General features: G+C 42.3%; 2 protein-coding genes across 6 annotated transcripts in view; one reads left to right on the top strand and one right to left on the bottom strand.

The window, feature by feature from the left end:
• The window catches only part of TBCA (tubulin folding cofactor A), a 530,652-nt gene that overhangs the window by 312,235 nt on the left and 196,537 nt on the right, over positions 1 to 21,880 (bottom strand). The window lies entirely within an intron of this gene.
• The window catches only part of PDE8B (phosphodiesterase 8B), a 73,517-nt gene continuing 66,664 nt past the window's right edge, over positions 15,028 to 21,880 (top strand). For 4 of the 5 annotated variants that reach the window (XM_068177503.1, XM_068177502.1, XM_068177505.1 and 1 more), the window contains exon 1: positions 21,042 to 21,368. In XM_068177503.1, coding sequence (XP_068033604.1) covers positions 21,057 to 21,368 — 312 coding nt within the window. In that variant the 5' untranslated portion in view covers positions 21,042 to 21,056. Of the gene's footprint in view, positions 15,074 to 21,041; positions 21,369 to 21,880 lie in introns of those variants that run through there. The other variant, XM_068177504.1, reaches the window with a different exon arrangement.

Raw genomic sequence — 21,880 nt, 5'->3', positions numbered from 1 at the left:
GGTGTTATAGTGCCAGCCAAATTGCAGCAATGTTACAGGTGTCAGGATACTTGCTTATTTTGAAAACACTGCACTTTTCAGATTGTGTATCTTTCTTTTGAATAATTACAGGTTTGATATTCTACATACTGTTAAAAATAGTCTAGAGCCTTGAAATACGTAACTCTTGACAGTTGCACTGGCATGATTTTTTCTATTGGCTTCAGTTGGAGTGACTCAATTAACAGTTAGCAATAGTTTTACAAAGTGTATTTTGGAATCCATAAGGCTCATTTGAGTAAAAAATCCTTTTATGCAAAGTAAAGATAACAGTCTTCACTTTAGGCTTTCAGAATGATATTTTTTCACCAGCTACTTGCCACTTTTAAGTTTCTGTTGATTATGTAAAAATATGATGTTATTTCATTGATGGTTGCATCTGTTTGTTTATTGGGGGTTTTTTGATGATGACACCTCTTTGAGTTCAATTCAGTTACTTGGAATTTGAGTTAGAATTAATAAGAACAGAAATACCTTCCTAGCCCTAGATCCTAAAAATGTGAGATAGTAACCGAAGCCAAAACATGGCTGAGCACATTGATACATCACAAAGGAAATCAAGGTGAAGAGAGCATTGTTATCATTGCAGTAAAGCCCCTCAAGTGCTGCAGAAATGCAAGAACTATACTTTCCAGTTGTTGACTGCTTTAACTCCACTGTCATCTCAATGAAGTTTCCTTGCTTTATGATTTAATGTATAATTTTATTCTTGTACCGTCTTTACTCTCAGAGTCCCTAGCTTTTATTTCACAGGACAGAATGTGTTTAGCAAGGAAGCTAGTTCAGACTTTTTGCCTTCAGTTTCCATTTCCCCACTCATCTCTCCTATTCACATCTTCTGGCCTACAGCAAAAATCTCATGCTGTTCCTTGGATGCACCTGTTTCATCACTGGGATTCCCATGCTATCTGCTCTGCACTCTACATCAGCACACTTACAACCAGTGCATGAAGATGAGGCTGAAGAAGCTGCAGTAAGTGGTGGCAGCAACTGAATTAATGATTTTTAGGATTTAAAATATAAGCACATGAGCTACCTACTATTTTCAGGTGATAGAATCATGGGTTCATAAAATAGTTTGGGTTGAAAAGGACCTTAAAGATCTCCTAGTTCTACACCCTGCCATGGACAAGGAAACCTTCCACTAGACCAGGTTGCTCAAACCCCATCCAACCTGGCCTTGAACACTTCCAGGAATGTGGCATCCACAGCTTCCCTGAGCAACCTCTTCCAGTGCCTCAATGCACTCACAGTAAAGAATTCTTCCTGATATCTAATATAAGCTGTCCTCTTTCATTCTCCCTTATCCTATAATTACACTGATAAAAAAACCTTTGTCCAAAGTCATTCCCCCTTGTCTTATAATGACACTGATAAAAAACCCTCCCCATGTTTCCTGGAGGTCCCCCTTAGGTACTGGGAAGTCTCCCCATTACCTTCTTTTCTGCAAACTGAACAACCCCAACTCTCTCATCCTTTTCACGTAAGAGAGGTGCTACAGCTCTCTGGTCAGTTCTGTGGCCCTTCTCTGGATCTGCTCCAGCACATTCATGTCTTATGCTGGAGGCCCCTCCAGCGTGCTGTGGCCCCTCAAGCAGTTGTGACACCACAAAGCTTGGTGTCATCAGCCAACCTGCTGATGGTGCACCTGATCCCACTGTCTGTGTCCCTGACAAAGATGTTACATAATCCTGGCCCTAGTGCAAACCCCCAAGGAGCACCACTCGTCACTCCTCTCCACCCAGACTCCTGGCCACTGGCCACGACTCCTTGAGCAGAAGCATTCAGGCAATTCCGTATCCACTGAGTGATCCACCTGTCAAATCCAGGTATCTCCACTGTAGAGTCAAGGGTGTGCATGGAAGCATCAAATGCTTTGCAGAGGTCCAGTTAGATGACATTCCCTTATCCACCCATCGTAGGAGGCCACCAAATATGTCAGGCATCATTTGCCCTTAGAGAGCCCATGTTGACCACCATGTTGGTTCTGACATATGTAAAGCCAATGAACAAGATTTAGTGCTTTGATGCACAAAACTAATATTTGAAAGCTCTTATCAATACATGGTCAGTGTCTTACTGTGCTGCAGTCTTCCAGAATAGGTGAAAGTCCAAGATCTTCTTTGTACTGTTAAAGTTTCATAAGGTATTCAGCACACATGGAAGAATTTGACCATATTTCGACCTTGAGGACTGCAATGCCCATTGGATAAATTTCCTGTGCCAAATTTTCCCTCTCTTTTTCCTTGTTGTTTCATGTCAAAAGTGATCATGCTGTAGCTCTGCACTGGCATACAATTGCCTTGTTCCTGTAGGGCACTGACATTATCACCAGGGCTGCAAAAGCTGGAGACCACTTTATTTCCAACATGGCCACTTAAATAGGGATTATGATCAGAGTAATAGCACAGAGGAGCACATCCAGACAACATCTCCCAGGAGCAGAAAATATTTCTGCCTGGCCTGACATGGCCTGTTAAAGGTTGCTGAGGTAGAGGCACCCTGAAGGTATGCAGAGAGTCTGTTTTCACAAATCTGGTGGTTTCAAAACTCTTTATAAATGCAGTCACAATTGAAAATTCAACTGCCTGTTTGGCTGATGGTCAGAGGGACATGAGACCTGGGTTTTCCCAGGTTGGAAAAGTGACTTATACATCTCTGCCCTCATGCTTCTGCAGAATGAAAGCCTTGGTCTGCATGTAGGAGAAGTGCTAGTGGGTTTTTAGATTATTTACAACTTCATCTAAGTAATCTAAGCATTTATTTGGCATTCAGAAACCTCTTTTTCTGTGCATACCCCCTTCTCATCTCCTGCTGTGCCAGAAGTTGGAAGTAGGATGGAGGACCATAGCAAGAATGACTGGAGGACTTGAAAACATGGTTGGGATGACAAGCTAAAGAATTTGGTTTATCGGTTCTTAAAAAAAAAAAAGAGAGGAGTGCATGGACAAAGAGTTTGCAGGCATGGTGTTGAAGAGGATGATAACCAGTTGTCTACCAAATTTATGAGGGAAAAAACTAGCATGACTGGATTTGGAAGTTTTTCCCCTTTCGTGGGTGTCATGGAATCTCCAGGCGTAATGCACATTTATTATAGCAAGTTGCACAGCTGTCCCTGTGCAATGAGTTCTTGTTTTGCACAAGGTCTTGCTTCCAAGAAGGCAGCCAGGGTAGATGTCCAGGAGCTTCTTCCAGCCCTATTCTGACTGCTGTTTTGTGCTACAGGGAGCACGTACAGGAGCAACCTAGTAATGTTGTTGGATCACTTCAGTAGGGAGCCAGTCAGGTGGCCAGTAGATAATTTCATCTCTTGAAGTGCCCTCTGCCTTCAAATATAAGTTCTAGTACACTTGTGTTTGGGTGTGCTTTTTTTACCATGCACCTCATCCTATTATTGGTACATCTCTCAAATTCAGGCATTTGCAAAAGCAACAGAAACCTTTACTTTTCTGAACACTTTTTCGGAGTTTAGTGAATTCACATGATGCCACTGACTCCCATACTATGCAACCTTTATATCTTGATGTAGTTGGATGCCCTATTTTGCATTTCATTTCGGTATATTCTGTGAGACTAAGTGGAACTAACTAGGAAATTGATTTTTACCTAAATGATTTTTCTAATTTATGTCTCTTGTTCATGTTTTCCATTTCATCTCTGATTTCATAGATCTTTGTGTTCTTGGTCTCAGTTTTTCCTGCTGAGAAGTGCTGACTGCTGTGCAGCATACGTTTTTCTTGTAGAAACACAGCTATGATAGTAAAAAAAAAGAATAAAAAATAAAGAAGAAAATTACTACCTTCATATTGATCAGGAAAGAACATGTTCCTGGCAGCTTCTGTTCAATCTGAGCCCAACATGGAGGATGATATAACAACTTGCAGTACTGATTTAAATGCCACATCTGTTACTGAGAAATAAAAACCAGATAAGTGAGCTTTTGTCAAGACCAATTTACACATCTAAAAACTTAAAGGCATTTTTAATGTATAAATGTAGATTTAGATGTAAATCAGGATAGATACGGCCATGCAGTTTTACACCGCCTATTGTATTTTTGCACAACACACTGTCTTTCATATTGGCAATCTTACCTTTAGCTATGTAGGACTATAATTCATGGATTGGCACAATTGTGAATGTGGCTAAGCAATCCTCAGCAGGTCAAAAGCTCTGGAGCATGGTTTTTTTTAAGGCTGACCTCATTCTCCAGATCTGCATTGCTCAGTTTTAATGATTTAGCCTCCCAAGATCATTCAGTGTGAACAAATTTAGCAAATGTACATTCTAATAAAGCTACCAGGACTCATATTGCTGAGGCCCTCCAAGAATCTAATGCCTCTTCAGACTGCTTTCAGAAAATTCGGAGGAAGTGAATTCCAAGCAATGAATTAGCACCTATGGTGGCCTGATGTATGTCACACCTACAACTCCTGGGAGCAGGTGCTGTCGTCACATAATTGAGCTGGGCTAATTAGAGTGCTGTAAGGCTAAATACAAACTTTGCTTTGGGCTGAATGGCTTATTTCAGCATAAGCCTGTGCTTCTCTGACCCAAACCTGATTAAAATACTGGGTTTAAACTAAGGGACGACTAATTTTTGCTGGGTTTTGCACTGAAAAAACTGCAAGGTTTAAATCACTTCTTTGAAAGAAGACGCCACAGCTCTGCATGCAGACAAGCCTGTAAGCTTCAGTTTGTTTGTGTGATATACAGACCAGAGAATACAAAGGGCATACTTATTCTCCCACCAGTTCTGATTCACACATCTCTCTTTCCTTGTTGTTCTCTGCTGGACCCATGAGGTCACCTCAGTTTGACTGTTCATTTGTGACTGCAATAATAATGTTTTAGAAGATGACACATGTGGTGAGAATACCTGTCCTAATACCATTAACAGCATGGTGAAAGACAGGCTGATCACCTGGCCAGGGCTGAAGGTAGACTCTAGAAGTGCTGTTTTCCTTACCTGGGCCTGATTTCAGTCTCAAGTCTATTTGCAGTGTAATGCGCCGACATGCCATCAGATTTCCAAAATACTCAGAGGGAGGATTTGCACTGACAGCTGCACTGAAGAGTGCCCCTTCTGATTCCCCTCCCCCAACTCATTAACATGCATGTCTTCCCTTATTAGTGTTTGTCATTATGTGAACAGCTGGTAACTGTTCTGTTTTTATTCTCATCAAAAAGAGGGCTTCACAGCCATAAGGAAAATTAGTATTAGGTACAAGCAATTTTTAATACTGACTCCAGGTCCATTAATTTTTTCATTATCGTTCTCATCATCATCATGGCAAGGGGGGCAGGTAGACAGCAGGCCTGATTCTCATCTCACTGGGAGGAGTATAAAGGGAGAGAAAGTCTTTCAAAGGCAGTGGGCTTACACCAATGCAAACTGGGGTAAGTGCAGATCAGGGTCTGGCTCTCATTACATTTTTCATGGCTGCCTTTAAAATATGAATAGTTTATCTTCCAATCCATTTTAACTGTAATTAACTGTAATGAAGATTTTTCTTTGCTTGTATTTCTGAAATACATGCTCCACCAAAGATTTTAAATGACCCCTCTGCTACATATCTTATAATCAAGGTATAAATTATTCTCCTCATGTATTTAAGGAGAAGATGAGAAACTAAAAGATAATTGGTAACTAGACACATCTGCTGAGGTTCTCACTTTGATTTTTCTCTCAGTAGATTACTAGTTAAGAGGGAATATGCATTTTTAGTGGACCTGTATTCAGGGCTCTGACCAAGGACAGTCAAAGTATTTTGTGAGCTGTCTGAAGTACTCCAGCATTTAGATCTCCAAGTTCCAAGCTCTTAACCATTTTGGAATGATATTTTGCCCTGGATTTTTAAATTACTTAGGAGGGTTATTTTCTTCCATGCTTTTCATCTGGCACGTAAGATATTTTCCATTTTCTCTTCTCAATCCATTAGCCTGAGAACACAGTCATTTTCCATAGGAACCCAAGTAATATATGCATGAATATTTTTTTATGTTGTGGGAAACTTAGGTAAGCTGTAGAGGTAAGAGAATATAAGAGCTGGTCTTGTGTCTGACAGCACTAGTTAAACTCTTTCTAACTACAAGTGACTTTATTATTGCAAAGTCTCCAGGAATAATGTCTGGTGGATCTAGAAATTTGGTAAATATATGAAAATTCCATAGGAAAGAGAAGTATCATGCTATCTCAGATTATTTTTTTAATAGTGTTTTTAAGTTCAGGTGGGCTTGGAACACCATGTAGCCACTCCCTCAAGGCCCTCTCTCTTCCCCTCCCACCCTGGTGGAATGGGGAGAAGAATTGAAATAAAACTTGTATGTTGAGATAAGAACAGTTTATTAATTGAAAATAAAGAAAAACACACTAATAATGATTAATAACAATAATAATGAATAATGGTAATAAGAAGGAAAAAAAGCATGTGCAGCACTCTGCAATTGCTCAACACCCAATGTCAGACCACCCTTCCCAAACCCAGACTGGCCCCACCTCTGAGTAACTCCCCCCAGTTTATATACTGGGCATGACCTTCTGTGATGTGGAGTACGCCTTTGGGCAGTTTGGGTTACCTGTCTCAGTTATGCTTCCTCCTAGTATGGTTTTTTTACCTCCTCACTGGCAGACCACGAGACAAGGGGAAAAAAAAGTCTTTGACTTAGGATAAACAGGACTTAGCAAAAAGCCAAAACATCAGTGTGTTATCAACACCATTCTCATTTGGAATCCAAAACTGGATAGTAGCACTATCACAGCTACTGAGAAGAAATTAACTCTACCCTGGCTGAAACCAGGACAAACAGTACACTGTTTTTATACTTCTTGAACATTGAACCCAAATGATAGCAGACTGTAAGTCAAATAATTGCAGAAAAGAGCAAACATGAAACATATTATGTACATATATAAAAATACTTACATATGTAAAATTAAGTTTAAATTTTCCTTGAAAAATATGGAACTATAAAGCTGTGATGTATGAACATGACAGATTAGATCACTCTCGACTATTTTTCCAGGTTAAATACAAGTGCAAAACCGTGAATAGCCTTGCATTGAAACCGAGTAAATTCAGTATGTTCTGCAATTAAGTTAAAATATACTTTGATGCCACCAGTATATTGGAAAGCACTTCAAATTTAACTTCTGTTTCCTCCATATTTCCCTCCTTTGCCTCCCAGTATTCTTATATACTATCTTTTTTTTTATTTGATTCTAATCTCACATTCCAAAGAAAATTAGTTTAAAACAAATTTGTAAAATAGTTTTAAATGAACACATTTTTTTAACCAGTCAGATGACATGAAAATTAAGGAAATGCTGGGTGGGAACAAAATGCATGAAGATAAATAATTAAATTGGTTTTGAATGTTGAGTTGTTCCCCTGTCTTCCAGTGAAGACATGCGAACAGTGATCAATTGTCCAAACAATGTCAGTGACATGCTACGTTCTCTTGCGCCCTTCCCCTTGCGGGACCGCGTTTTCATCTCTGGAACTGTTCGTTCTGGGCCACCAGAGGGTGCTCAGACAGCAATATTGCTGGGAATTACATCGTCCTTTCAGGGATTTGGGGCTTTTATGTAGCTAGCCGTGCCTTTAATTCTCATGTTCCTACCTGTTTTGGCTGGTTAGTTCATTTGCTTGTTTGTTTTCTCTGTCTCTTTATTTAGAACTTCTGCAAGGTGTGAGGGGTTCTTGCTGAATGACTTAATGATCAGCACAAATACTGCATCCCTCCTCATATGGTCAGACATGCCTTTCTGCTCTGCAAATGTGAAATCAGCATTAAACAACAGCTTCCAAGTGATTAAAATAGATGTGATGGAATCCAGGAATTCAGGACCAGGATACGCAAACCTGCAGTACATGGCTCACTCCCTACTCTGTCCCCTTCTGAGAAATAAGCATATATGTCTTCTCCAAATTTACCAACTTCCATTTCCCATGCAAGGAGACATTCCATGTCCTAAAACTATTCACTGTGTCACCAGTACTAAAAAGCTTATGCAAATGCACAGAACTTGCATAAAGAAGCTTCATGCATGATGAGTTTTGCCACTCATCTCTAAGTAAATTTCATTGCACTATGTAACCTTTTAGGGGATTCCTGGAACGAATTAATTGGAAGGAAAGAGAGCACCCAAGGACAAGAAGAAATGTATGACTGTAGGCTATTGGCAGTTTTGAAAGATGGGTGAGGTAAAGGTGATAAAGTCTCTGTAAAGAAAGCATTCCAGAAAAGTGCCTGACCAGCATGTGGGTACAGAACTGAGTGCCTTTGCTGCATACAGCTCTGCAGGCATATTGTGGATGAAATTGTTCCAGAGTAAGACTGAGTTTTTAGTTACTTGGGTTAGAATGTAATTTTTCAGGGACAAAGACAAGGAGTTTTCTGAGAGTTTCAATGAATTCACTCCTTTTGAGAACAGATTGTATGTACTACTGATACTTTTTTTCATTGTCCTATGTAGAACTGGGCATCATAATTTCTTCAGGGAGGTTTTGCTGACCTGCTGAAGCAAATGTATCTGTATAATTGTGGTCGTATTAAGTACTAACTGATGCTAAACTATCCTTGTATAAAGGAGGATGAGAAAGTCATCCATCTGCCATCAATGTTTTTGATCAGTATTAGTTCAGAGTCGTGTGAGTAAAAAAGCAGCAGTAGCTGTAGATGATGATCTTGCTATGGCCAGAAGTATGGTATGTATGCAGCAAGATTAATTTAATTTTGATGATTTTAATTTTGACTCTTGGTCATAAGACAGGATGAATATGTGATGATGGTCACAGATAGGAGAAGGCAGAACTGCTTTGGGATAATTTTTCTCTCTTAGTTTTATCTGATCACTTCTTTTTTCACATTAATCTTTTTTTGTATTTAGAATCCTACTTCTGGTTGTGCTCAATCAACTGGAAATCATGATTGCCCTGTGAGGGAATGGTCACTGTCACTATTTACTCTTCCAGTAATATGGAGGACTCTGATAGATGGGAATATCATCAGCCTTTAAAAGAACTGTTTGATGGATTAGCGAGAAAGCAGAAAGCTGATTTAAGGGGTCACCACTTAATTTCAGGAAAATTAGGTAGAGATAGCAAACAGCATAATCCAAAAACTTGGAGGTGAGAGAAAGATGGTATGAGAAGGCAATAGTTTTACAAACTATTATTGCTGTGGAAAAGGTAGAAAACCAAGGTGTGACCCTGTAGACAGGTGGGGCAAAAGAGCAAAAACTGCAAGAGAGTAAAAGCTCACAGAGTTGAGAAAAGACACAGAGAAGGGAGAAGCAATGGGATGAACTTGGAAGTTTGAAGGGAAACTGAGGCAGGGTAGTCTCAGCAAAAGCACATTTTAATAAGCATTAGTGGGTACTGTCGTAAGTCTAAGGCAGCACAGTTTTTTTACTGGGGTTTGTATCCTTCTTTCACTGAAGTTGTGGCATTTGTTAGTATCTGAAATAACCCACTATGGAAAAATAATCCCTCTCATACAATGCACTGAGAAACCCATTATGTAATTTTAAAGTCAGATTTTAAAATGGATTTGAACTTTGTTTATTGATACAAGCCTGTAAATATTGCATGCGATGATTTGCAGCTGCAAATAAAGAATGTTTTACTGACCTGACTTGCAGATTAAATGGTCTGGGTCAGCAAACAAGTTGCAAGGAGTTGTGTATTGTTGCAAGTGATCTTCCCTAGGTTTTTTAGGAGGTGTTTTCCAGAAGTATGTTGGACTGCCCTCTGACTTGTGATCTCACGTGTTTATTCTGTTACCTGAAATAAGCTGGGGAAGAATGGTAGTGTTCACGCCTTTTGTCCTTGCACTAGAAATTATCACTCAACTGATTAGTACCTTTACTTTTATCTGTGAGTTCTGTGAGGAGTGCTTTGCTTCTGGAGATCTCGTAGTCTTGTGTGGTGTGATTTTCCAGCCTAGGGGGCCTGTGAGAAATCAACCAGTCTCCTAAAGGGCAGCACATTCAGCTGCTGTAAGCACAAAAGGCACTACACAGCCATGCAGAGCAGCCCAGCACAATGGCAAAGAAGGTGGTAAGATAGGTAGGATCTGGTTGCTAACCCTCTTGCATCCTTCCATACCCATGTGGAGTCTACAAGCTGGATGAACTGCAGACTGCAACCGGACTGGGAGTTCTTGGCTTGGCAGATATCATGTTGCCGCTTTGTGAGTAAAACTATTGGTATGCAGCAAGCAGTTCAGTGACTCTACCCCACAGGTTTATGAAATTTCAGACTGCCTTCAGGAATGAGGCACAAAGGGGTAACTGCAGCTCTTTGTTTCTGCCCTTAGAGCATTATGCCTTGAACACACCATAGCTTTTTATACTCTCATTTGCGATGTGCAAAGGACTTCCGTGCCTTTTGTGCAGGTATGTTTTTAACACACCTACTGCCACAGCTGGGGAGGTGGTGGTGAAGATGCTGCTTGGATGCTTCTTGGAGGGCAACACAAGTAATCTTCATTGCTTGCAGAAATAAGCAGATTGCAGCTGTTGTACTAAAGACAGGACTGTGCAGCTCAAAGAGAAACGGATAATTCTGCCACCACCAGATCCTTCACAAATTGGTATGCTTTATTATGCTCTTTATGTGTTTTTGTTGTTTTGTAGGGGTTTTTTAATATGCTGCTGCTGCTTTTCAATTCCTGCTCTGGAAACTGGTTTTCTCCAAGCCTGACATAACTACAACTAATTTGTAGATACCCTGAGACTACTGTATGCAAAGCACATGCAATTTTAATGTTACATGAAATAGAATGATTTGGTGGCTTTTTTTCCTGCCAACTGCTGGACCTAAGGAACCTTCACTGTATTTCTAAGATTAAATCACTTTAGTCATTCCTTGAGTAACTTATTCTTGTGTGTGCTACACTAATTCTTCTAAATGTACAATAGAAAGGAAATATGCCAAAAAGAGAGTCAGGCTTTCTAAACTGTGTCTATTTGTAGAAAGCCATGACTTGCACATCTGTGTATGCTATTTTTTGGTGCAATGGCTCTGCATTAGACATTATAACATGCAACAGAAAGGATTCTTTCTGCTGTGTCTGTCTCATTAGTTGTTCGGGACCCATGGTGTTTGTACATGTTCATTGCATTATTGCAAAGAGAAGAAAAAAATTAGATTATTTTTGTACAATGAGCTGGATAGTGTTTTCTTAAGCGATAACACTGGAGAGTTTTTGAATGCACCTGTTAAAATATTTGTATTCTAGCAGGTGCAGAAGCATTTGTAAACATCGTATTAACACGTTTTGCACAGGTATATTGTTTTTTGTCTCAGAACTTATGAGTTTTTAAAATTTCAGTGACTCACGTGAAGTTTGTATTCATCATAGTTACCCTGGCATGAGCCCTGTGCCTGTCCATCCATGCATGGGTGTCACACAAGTACACAGTCTGTGATGTAATAATCATCTTTGACAAAGGATTGCTTACAACACAGTCCTGCTGTGGAGTGCTCTAAAATAGTGAATTCTTGTTTGTGTGTTTGAAGCGTTACCCTGAGAGATTATAGGCACAGAATGATTCATTCCGCTTCCTTCTTTTGTGCCCTAGCCAAGTAACAGGATTCTGCCAAGTATTTGTAGCTCTTGAAAGCCATGTTCATGTCTTTCCAGGATGGAAGATATTCTCAGCAAGAACACAGCCTGCCAAAATGAGAAGAAGAATTTCCCTACAATGGCTAAGATGAATACTCCTAATACTATTTTATAGCAAAATTTATGTCAGTGAATACTCAACAGCAAATTCCCAAAGCTATTAGTTACTGTTAATTTGTGGGAGACAGCAAAAAGTACAGAGAACTTTGCTTGAACTAGAGAAGATTTTTATTTTACACTACTTTTAATACAATTTTTTCTGCAATTCCTTTTTTTTAAAGAATACAGTGCAAGTAAGGATTTACTGAGTTCCTTTAAACTGTTTCCCAATTAGAGAATGTCTCCTTGCTCTGATTATATTAGTGGCATGGCTTACTACAGAACCAGGAGTGGACCATATGATCCACCAGTGATGCATAATGATAGAACAAAACAATGTCCTCATGCTGACCAAAGGACCTGTCTTTAGGTGTCCTAAATATACTTGAAAATAAGAAAATCTCATCTGAAATATGTGGTGAAATGTATGTTCCCTATTTTAGACAAAAATATAATAGAATACTTAATTTTGCTAGTCTGGCTCCTTGAATTGGGCATTTCACTATGTGTAGCTCTTCTTCAGTGTTGTGTAGTGTTCTCTTCTGATTTACACTAAATATAGAGAGAAGTAATATCCCTCATGAGTATTTGCCTTGTGTGATGTTTGTGGCTTTCTAGGTTATAGTTTACCAATTTAGCTGTGCTATCTCTATATTATTTTTATATTTAATTACTTTTTTTTATTCATAAGAACATAAAATAGTTCCATCTGACCACATGTGTAGCAATAAATGGATTGTCTATCAACCAATGAAGCACTCCAAGGCAAGACAAGAAGCTACTGTATATATCAACTGATGCAATTTATAACATCAGTTGATGTGTACTTAAAATAATATGGAATTGACTGCATACAAAGATTACACTGTGAAAGATTAACTATGGCAAATGGAATAATCTATACATTCTGAAGCCTATAGATAAAAGAATTAGTGAAGTATCCTGTAGCCTTTCACTCATGTTAGCAATCCTATCAAAGCCAAATGCTATCAGAACTGTCTGAAGTCTGCTGGAAACTCTTTGAACTGACACACCTCACTCTCAAGTGACCAGCAATTCTGTTTCATCCCCTGTGGTTCAAGTCCAGGCTCAAGAAGAGGGACTGGGACTGTCCAAGAACCAGCCACCTAAAAAAGCAGCATAGAGCCCACAGCTTTGTCACCTTTATCTTTTATATAAAATGGAAGTGAATTGTCCAGGAATGTAAATCTATAACTATTGTTACTATTTATTAACATTATTATTATTACTATTACTGAATGGCGTTTGCTCTCTGGTTCCTTCTTAACCACAAGCAATACTTTTCTGAGCACACATCACATGATAAATCTCTGTCAGGCAGTGTCCTGTTCATCCATCTGTGCTCTACTAGACAGTATTGTTAGATATCTGGTTTACTTCAGCTCCTAACATCAACCCGTAATGATTTTTTTTCTGTTTGATATTGTGGCAGTCTAAAAACATGAAGAGAAATTAAATTCTAGCTGGTGTATAAGGACTGTATTAAAAAAATAATGAAGGAGAAATACAGGGAAAGAACTGTGAGGAAACTGCAAAAAGTCTATGTTGCTGTATCCAAAACTTCATGCTGGGGGCCCTTGGAGCCCCTGTGTCCAGATGAGCACCTTGCCCTTGTTGTGATGCCATGGCTGGGTAAGATTCTTCTGGGTTTTTATTGCAAAGACAGCATGGCTACACAGATTGGCAAGACTAATTAATTAGTCCCTAATTTGTTCGCCTGGGGAAGCAGGGTACCAGGGCAGACTGTGATGCTTTCTTCTCTAACAGTTACTGGAAATAACTGGGCAAAGCTGATTTTGAGATTACCAGTTGGTTGACTGATATCTGGCACTTGTGCAGAGGTTCTGAAGAAAGAAGAACCTCCTCTGAGACCATATCAGGGCTGCAGTGCCAAGTATCCAAGAATATGGCTGTGTGCAGTTGAGGCTGTATCTAACCTCCCACCCAGCCCATCCATGCAAGACCAGGACCATGAGAGTGTCAAAGTCACTCTGTCATATGAGCTCCCAGACAACAGCTCTTGCAGATGTATGGCCACAAAAAGGGGGATGTTCTGACCTGCTTTTGAGGACATTTCAATATGTGCATTGTCAAACATTTCTGGGGAACTCAAGGATTGTATTTGCCGACTGTGTGTCTTTTTCACTAGAAATAGGGCAGATCTTCACATTCCCTAGCCTCAATCTGACATAACCTGCTGATCAATGCTGGTTCTGTCTAGAACTAATTTTCTGTACAGGTTTAGCATTTTGGGTTTATTTTGTGTAGTAGTTGGGGTTTTTTATGGTTTTGGTTAGACACTTGCTGTGACTTGACCATTACTTGTCCCAAAGCTCCCAGTCATCTTTAATGTTGCTCTGCTTTTGTGATATTCACATGTTCTCCACTGCCTTGTATGCAAGCCTTTGATTTTTTGGGTAGGGATTGTTTTTTATTATGTTGTCTGAGTATCTTATGGAGTTCCCTCACTGAGGCCTTGTGTACCTTTACAAAGCATCAACAATATTAATGAACTCTGCAGAAACAGCAGTACTCCAAAAGGAAAAGCAGACATTAGTTGTTTTAAGCCACTGGGGGGAAGGGTAATAAAGTGAAAGAGTCAAGCCCAAAGATGTCATTCCCAAGATGATGCTTTCCACCTACCTCGTATATGCTGTATACTAGAATATCTCAAAGATGAATATAGGCTGTTTGAAATATGTTTCCAGTCCCACCTCTGGCAGTTTAGATTTGCTCCAGATCATGGCTATGCTACTCTTTCTCAACTCCAGGCAATTTGTGTCCCTTCTCCTCGAGTATGAGGCTGGGTTTTACTGAAAAGCACCAGCAGTGAGCTATCAGTTCTGCATGTGGATTTGCCGCTCTCTCTCAAAGACAGCTGTGTAACTCTTAGCCATGTGAATCATGCTAGCCTCAGAGCACTTGATTTGCCGCACTTTCCCGGTTTGCCGGGAGCTTACCCCATTACTAAATGTTCCCGATCACGGCAAACGACGATCCAGCGCAGGGGCAAGAGAGGAGGGCCGTGAGGCAGGATAACTCGGGGAAGCCTTTTGGCGCTCCTTCCCCACGGGAGGCTCGGAGGCGAAACTCATCTTTCTGAAGCGCTTCCAGCAGAGCGGGGCAGGACGCGGGGCGGTGGCGGGAGCTTCGGGGGCGGGCCGGCCCCGAGGAAGGTGGTAGCGGCAGCCGTGCCAGCCCTGCTTACCTGGGCAGCAGAGCCAGCTCTCCGGCGCCTCTCCCTTCTGCTCCTTGGAGGATGAACGGGCCGGGGAGGAAGGTAAGGGAAAGCCAGGAGGGTCAGGGGCTGGCGGGACGACCCCGGGGGCTGTCCCCTGCTCCAAGGTGCTCGAAGCCGGGGCACACTTTCCGGGCGTTCTCCCGCTCCCGTCGGCGGGGCTGGAGGAGATGTTTCCCACCGCCGATGCCGCCACGGCGTCTGCCCGGCCCGGCTCAGTGCGGCTCGGCTTCGCCAAGAGTTGTGTTCAGCAGTGCCCGGAGCCCCAAAGCCAAGGAGTGAGCCTTTCCGGTGGTGCCGTGACCACCCGAGAGGGATTTTTCGTGCAGATATTCCCGGAGAGCAATAAATCAAGGGAGAAGAGTTCTGTTGTTGAAGTAATAACGAGCAAAGAAAAGTTGCTTTTGAGGAAACGACCACAAAGTGCTGCTTGGGGGAACTGTTCAGTACTGTCAGGAGAGCTGCAGATGCATTTCTTAGCTTTTTGAGTGCTGTGAAGTATTTGATTCCAGCCAACCCAAAGACAAGCCAAAGGGGTTTGCTCGAAAGTAGCAGCCTAAGCTTTTTAAATATGGTGTGAGCCGTCTTGTTCTAGAAAATGTGCTCATAACTAGAAGTACGCGGCCATTTGTCCTGCTAGAAGTTAAGCTCCTCGGGTAAATGGTAACACCTGTTGCTCCTGCTAGTGGCTGAAGACTGTTGTTGCTATGTGTTTTTGTATGTTACTCTTCCTCTTCAAAACGTGTAGTAAAGGTTTGCCGTGTCTCTCAAAATGAAGTCGATAGTAAGGACAGTACCATTTTGGCCCATTCTAGGGAAAATTAATTACTGCAGGTGTTCGTCTCCAGGGGAGAATCTGCATCCCTGGGGCAGCTCATCACCTCTCAGCAGTGAGGAGTAAAATGCCAGGACTGCATCTTTTCCTACCCCTAGGGAGGGAGAAACAACTGCAGACAGAGAAGGGCAGGAACCAATGAACTTCCTTGCTCGCACACAAAGTGGTGGAGAAGGTAGAGAATGAGAAAAGGTCACCTGCCCTTCTGTACACTCTCAGAACAATTTGTGCCTGGTGACTCATACAGTGTCAAGGGCTGCTAGTGGAAAGGAAACCAGACCGAGTTTCCTCTTCAGCTTTGCTCCCTTGAAACAGGCTTCTTTCCCCTCTTCCAAAATATCCATAATGTAAAGTATTTTATGAACTTCTGGGCAAAACTGAACTAAGTGGCATTGTCCAAGCCTGTCAAAATCTAACTGTTAAAGGAAAATCAAAGTCAAGTTCTATGGTGAGATTAGCAAGCCATTCTAGGAACCTCATTCTATTGAACAATACCTACTGGAGGGTATATTTTTTGTAGGATATTGCGACTGGGAGACGGTTATTCACAGCAGTCACAGAGATAGTGTAACAAAATCAAGGTAAATTAAAACACAGCTTTGCTGCAATAAGTGATTTTTCAAAGTTATGAAATTAAAGAAATTTGGGGCAGGACTTGTTAAAAAAAGGATTATTTTGCTTTTTGGTTGAGTTTGAGAGAGGTCATTACTGTTAGTGGTGTTCCTCTTAATTTCTTTGTTGAGTGAGTCATTGGATTTGTGGACTGAAAACCACACTTTGCTCTTTCTCAAGCAAAAATAACCTTCATCTCTTGTATTTAATATATTTTTGATTTCCAAGTGCCATGATTTCTTGTATTGTTGATGAGTAAAAGCATGAATTTAGCATTTGATAATACGTTATACATTATCAAAGTACCATAAAGATGGGGTTTTTTTTAACAAAACAGAGGTGTACTGAGAAAAGTTACATTCTAGCTGTCATGACTATTTTTCTCATATCTAGTTTAAGTTAAAAACAGTGCATGGAGTCTGGAGAATTTAAATAATTTTTAGGTATTGACTTTGCTGTAATCTGGGTGTACAGGATGTTATTTTTTACTGTAGTTAAGAAATTTGTTGGACCAATATGAAAAGACTGAGAAACTGTTGAACCTAAGAGCCTAGTATTTTTTTTTTTTTTTTGTACAGGCTTATTTATACATTCTTAAACTGGTTTTACAGTAAATGACCCATGAATAGAGGTAAATGTCTTCAACAGCGGGTTGTCAAGTACCAGATTTTCAAGTGTCTGTAAAATAGGACCTCTGAAGTAGTATATTCTTACTGCAATGAACTGGAATTTACAGATGATACATCCAATAATACCAACATAAACTTACAATCTACTCATAGCATAAAGCCTTAATATTGAGGTCAGAGTGAAGCCTATGACTGGCTTTGGAAGGGATATAAAGTTTTGAGGAGTATATTTTCCTCATTCTGGAGGGATTTGCAGGTGTAAACACCATAGAGAATGTATATCCGCTGCTTTCTACTGAAAAAAAACCAAAAATACAAGATGCTTCAGGGAAACCTCTGGTTTCCAAAATCACTCATATGCTTAAATTCATCATGCTGAAATTAGTCATGTGTAAAAACCTGGTTTCCTGTGAGCATAAAATTTGTTAAGATTTATATTATTGCAGTTAAAGCCAGCAAAAGCTCTTTAGTAGTGGAAAAGCTGATACATGTGAATATTTTCCAGTGTCTGGATGCACTGACTTCATTCTGGGGCCATACTAAATATGCATTTCTGAGGGCAGATGCTGCTTCAATATAGCTGCCCCTTCTGTACATCCTTGGTTGGTGCATGCTGCTCACAGTAAAGCCTTTTGCTTTAGTGCCAATCAGTCAGGGAATACTGCAGCAAGATGACTTCAGAAGCATGACTGGAGTGTGCTATAAGTGTGCACCTTCTTTAAATATTCCCTATTTCTCCTTGTTCAGGAAATCCATGGGTCGTCTCACAGGCAAGATGCAGGAAGAGCACTGATGGTAGGAAAAGGAGTCTTTAACTTTCCTTCAGTTCCTACTTCAGTGACAGACATATTTCCCCTGTGCAGCCACTCCCTCACCTCTGCTCCAGCTTCTGCTCACACTGATCATCATTTACTTGTTCTATATTCTTGTCTCTCTAAGCTCCTTCTGAGTACTGTGCTGCTGAAGAGAGGATGAGAGTTGAGACTGTTGAGCCTGGAGAAGAGCAGACTCAGGGCATATCTCATCAATGTAAAACTGAAGGAAGGGTGCAAGGAGGACAGACTCTTTCAGTGGTGCATAGTGACAGGTCCAGAGGCAATGGACATGAAAGAAACTGTAAAATGGGAGATCCTCTCTGAACATCAGCAGAGAACTCTAAGGGTGACTGAGCCCTAGAATGAATAGGTAGTCCAGAGGTGTCATCTTCCTACTTGGAGTTACTAAAAAATACATCCAGATATGCCCATTCCAAGCAACCAGCTATAGATGGCCCTTCTTGGGTGTGTGGGGGATTTGACCAGATGGCCCTTTCAAACTCAGCCATCTTTTGGTTCTAGGACATTTTAATTCTGCTGTCAGGCCAAGCATTATTACTCTTCACACCTTCCTGTTGCTTTTCAGCAGTCCACATAGTTCCCCATCCTAGAGCAGCCTTCACTCCTCTTAAGCACTTTGGCACGTTGCACAGAGAGGCTCACCCTCTTTAGTTGTGCTCTTTCGCCATAAACCTAAAGTAAACAGCATGGGGGCTGCTGCTCGAGGGCTGCATTTAGCTGTGCTTCTCCAGAATTGTGACTTCTTATTCCTACAGCTTATTTTCTGGCATAAACTCAAATGTATATGTAAACAAGGGAAATCCAAGTGAGAATGTGCAGATTCCTGTAATGCTATCTGAACTCAATAGCAAAGTTGTCACTGAATTCAATGGGAACAGGGCAGAAACTGGAATACTAGGATGTTAAGGAAACCTGACTGACAGACTGACTACCAAAATAACTTATCTGATTATTTATATCAATTCAGAAAAAGGGACTGTGAATAGCTAGCAACACAGTTTGGGTATGACATAATGTTTTCACCAAGCTCAGTCTGCAAAGTCAATATATGGTTTATGTTCACATCCTTTATTAAAATTCTAAGTGCCATTGATAGCTGGGGTGGAAAAATTCCCATGAAAAATGTGTCAGACTAGGTAATCAACAAATCTTAGAGGTCTTTTGGGTAACATCACTTACTTTAGGTAAGTGATTTTTTGTGTGTACCGCACAAATGTATGGGTTCTGAGTGGTATTCCTGAGCTCCTAGCTCTCTTCCAAATCTCAGTTGTAGTGCAGGGCAGGCAGCTCAAATCCGCAACTTAAGTTTCCCAACCATTAATAGAAAGGAAGAGAGATTTGAGAGTATTGCAATGAATGCATAAAAATGGCTGCTCCTGTTATTAAGTGAGATTTTAGGACACATTCATCTGCAACTAAGGGCATTATGCTCTGGGAGGCAGTGAGGTCTCATCCAGAACTGCAGTCTAAGCAGCAAGAAAGGCTGCATGGTTGAGTGATGAAGCACAGTCTGCTTCATTTTACTTAATCTGAGCCTATCTCCAAGGTTGTCCTCCAAGATAGCTGCCAGCAGAGCACAGTGGCAGCGGGCAAACATGCAAATATGTAGCATGTGCAGGATGTTAACCACAACTTGATTTGTGAACAGTGGCAACTAGTGGGGAAAACAGTTACCTAGAAAATTGTGATTACCGGGGCCAACACAGGCTCACTGTGGTAACTGAAAAACTGAAAACACTTTGTCAAACAAATTGATGATCTCAGTCCGGTTTCTTGATGGACTAATGCCTGTCTATGTTGCCATAATTGCAATGATCCATGCAATGCATCAAGAGGGACAGAGGCTGAGGCTCAAAGTCTCTCTAAACTGAGGCATTTTAGCTGTGAAACCATCACTTATGAGTAAACTGAAATTTAATTCATGAAAGTGCTTCAAAAGCATTAAGAACCAAAAATAACATATTCAGACAATTTTGTTGTAAAACATCACAATCCTTGCACCAACCATGCTTCATCTTTCTAGTATTTTTACATCACTAAAATTAGATGGAGAAAAAGTGGTCAAACATCAGGTAATATTCCAAGAGGAAGAAAAGGTGTATACACAAGTGTTCCTTGGTGGCTGGGTTTCAGATAAATGCTTTATTAGTAGGAAGCATACTGCTTAGATGACATTACCAATTCTTGAAGGATTTATTATGTGCCATTTAAAACAGAGGGATTTAAACGAAAATCTTGCAAAGACTTAAAATCTTCATGTTTAGCTCTACACCTCCTACATAGTTTCACTGAGGTCAATGAAACTATTCACTGTGGAAAGCTAAGAAGGTGTGTAAATCTCTGTAGCATTAAACATTTTTCTTGATTATCTCACCAGGGACTGGAAACAGGGATTGACAGCTATCAGACACCAAGGGTAAAATGGCAACTTGTGTCACTGCATATTGGCTTACTTGAAAAGCAGCATTAAGAATTATGAAACAATGCTGGCCTTTTTCCCCTAACTTGCAGTGGGTGCTATGTGGCTCTAAACTGCTCCCTTCAAGTACCCTCAAAATGACATTTGCTCACCCAAGTGTAGGGCACATTTTGACTGTGAAAATAAGTATTTGTAACTCTTTTTTTAAGTTTTTAGCACAACCGGGGTTGCTGGGGACGTGTGTGTGTGTCTGTGTGTGTGTAATGTTGTTCCTACGGGATGCTTGAAAGCAGACCCTCTGCCTGGGTCACGAGGGTGCTGCACCACCGATAATCCTTCTTCTCACCCTTCTTCTCATCATTCCCCTTATCATTCTCATCATCCTCCTCCGCTTCCCCCCACCCTAGGTGAACACAGCCCGGTGATCGCAGGCGCTTCGTAAGACGCTGCCGAAGAGGGGAAGGGGCTTAGCAGATCTGGGGACCCCGGAGGCAGCGCGGGGAGCGGGCGGGGGTGACGAGGAGGCGCCGCGGGGGCGGGAGTGGCCGGGGCAGCGCCAGCGGCGGGGGGAGGCGCCGGTGCCGGCGGCGCGGGGTGCGCGGCGCAGGGGCGGCGGCCCCGCAGCCCCGGCGGCGGCAGGTGGGAGCGGAGCGGAGCAGCGGTGCAGCGGGGCGGGTGGCTGGGAAGGGAAGGGATGGGCTGCGCACCCAGCATCCACGTCTCGCATAGCGGTGTGATATACTGCCGGGACTCGGAGGAGTCCACCTCCCCCCATCAGACCACCACGATCTCGCAGGGAACCACCACCCTGCACGGCCTCTTCGTTAAGACAGACGCGGCCGACTCCATCCCCTCCGTCCTCGCCTACCAGAGCCGTCAGCCGCCGCCCTCCTCCGGCCCCCGCCGCAAGGAGCGCAGGGAGTCCGGCGGCGCCTCCGCCCGGTCCAGGACGCCCCACTGCTGCAGCGTCGAGGCGGAGACCCAGACCAGCAGCTCCAGCGCCAAGGTAAGCGTCGCCTCTCCGGAGGAATCTCCGGCGGTGCTGGCGCGGGTCCCCGCCGGCCGCGGCAGAGGGAGGACGGTGCGCGGAGCCAGCGCCTCCCCCGCCGGAGGATGCTCGGCTGGCGGGATGCAGCTGGCAGGAGCGGTGCCCTGGTGCCCACTGACTCACCGCAGCTGCGGCGGCCGGGCCGGGCCGGGCTGGCACTGCTGCGGGGGGGCCGCCTCGCCTGGAGCTCGCCAGGGGGGAGCAGCAGCCGCCGGTCCCCTCGGGCTCTCTCCGCCTTTCTCCGCCCCGAGCCCACAGCCTTGGTGCGGCTCCGGGGCGCCCAGTGCTGGGATCGGCCACGCACACCTAGCGAGCGGGGGAAGGGTTTGTTTCGAGCTCTGTGGCTGATGGCAGAGAGTACTAGGTGCTGGCTTTGCTTCATCCCTTTTTCTTCCCGCCGTAGCTGGTTAAAATGAACTGTTGCTTCGGCTCAGAACCGAACCACTATGATCTGCACACGTATGCTAATG

This window comes from Anomalospiza imberbis, chromosome Z, assembly GCF_031753505.1.
Source record: "Anomalospiza imberbis isolate Cuckoo-Finch-1a 21T00152 chromosome Z, ASM3175350v1, whole genome shotgun sequence".
Lineage (NCBI taxonomy): Eukaryota > Metazoa > Chordata > Aves > Passeriformes > Viduidae > Anomalospiza > Anomalospiza imberbis.
The sequence above is the reverse complement of the archived record's forward strand: the minus strand, read 5'-3'. Positions and strand labels throughout refer to the sequence as shown.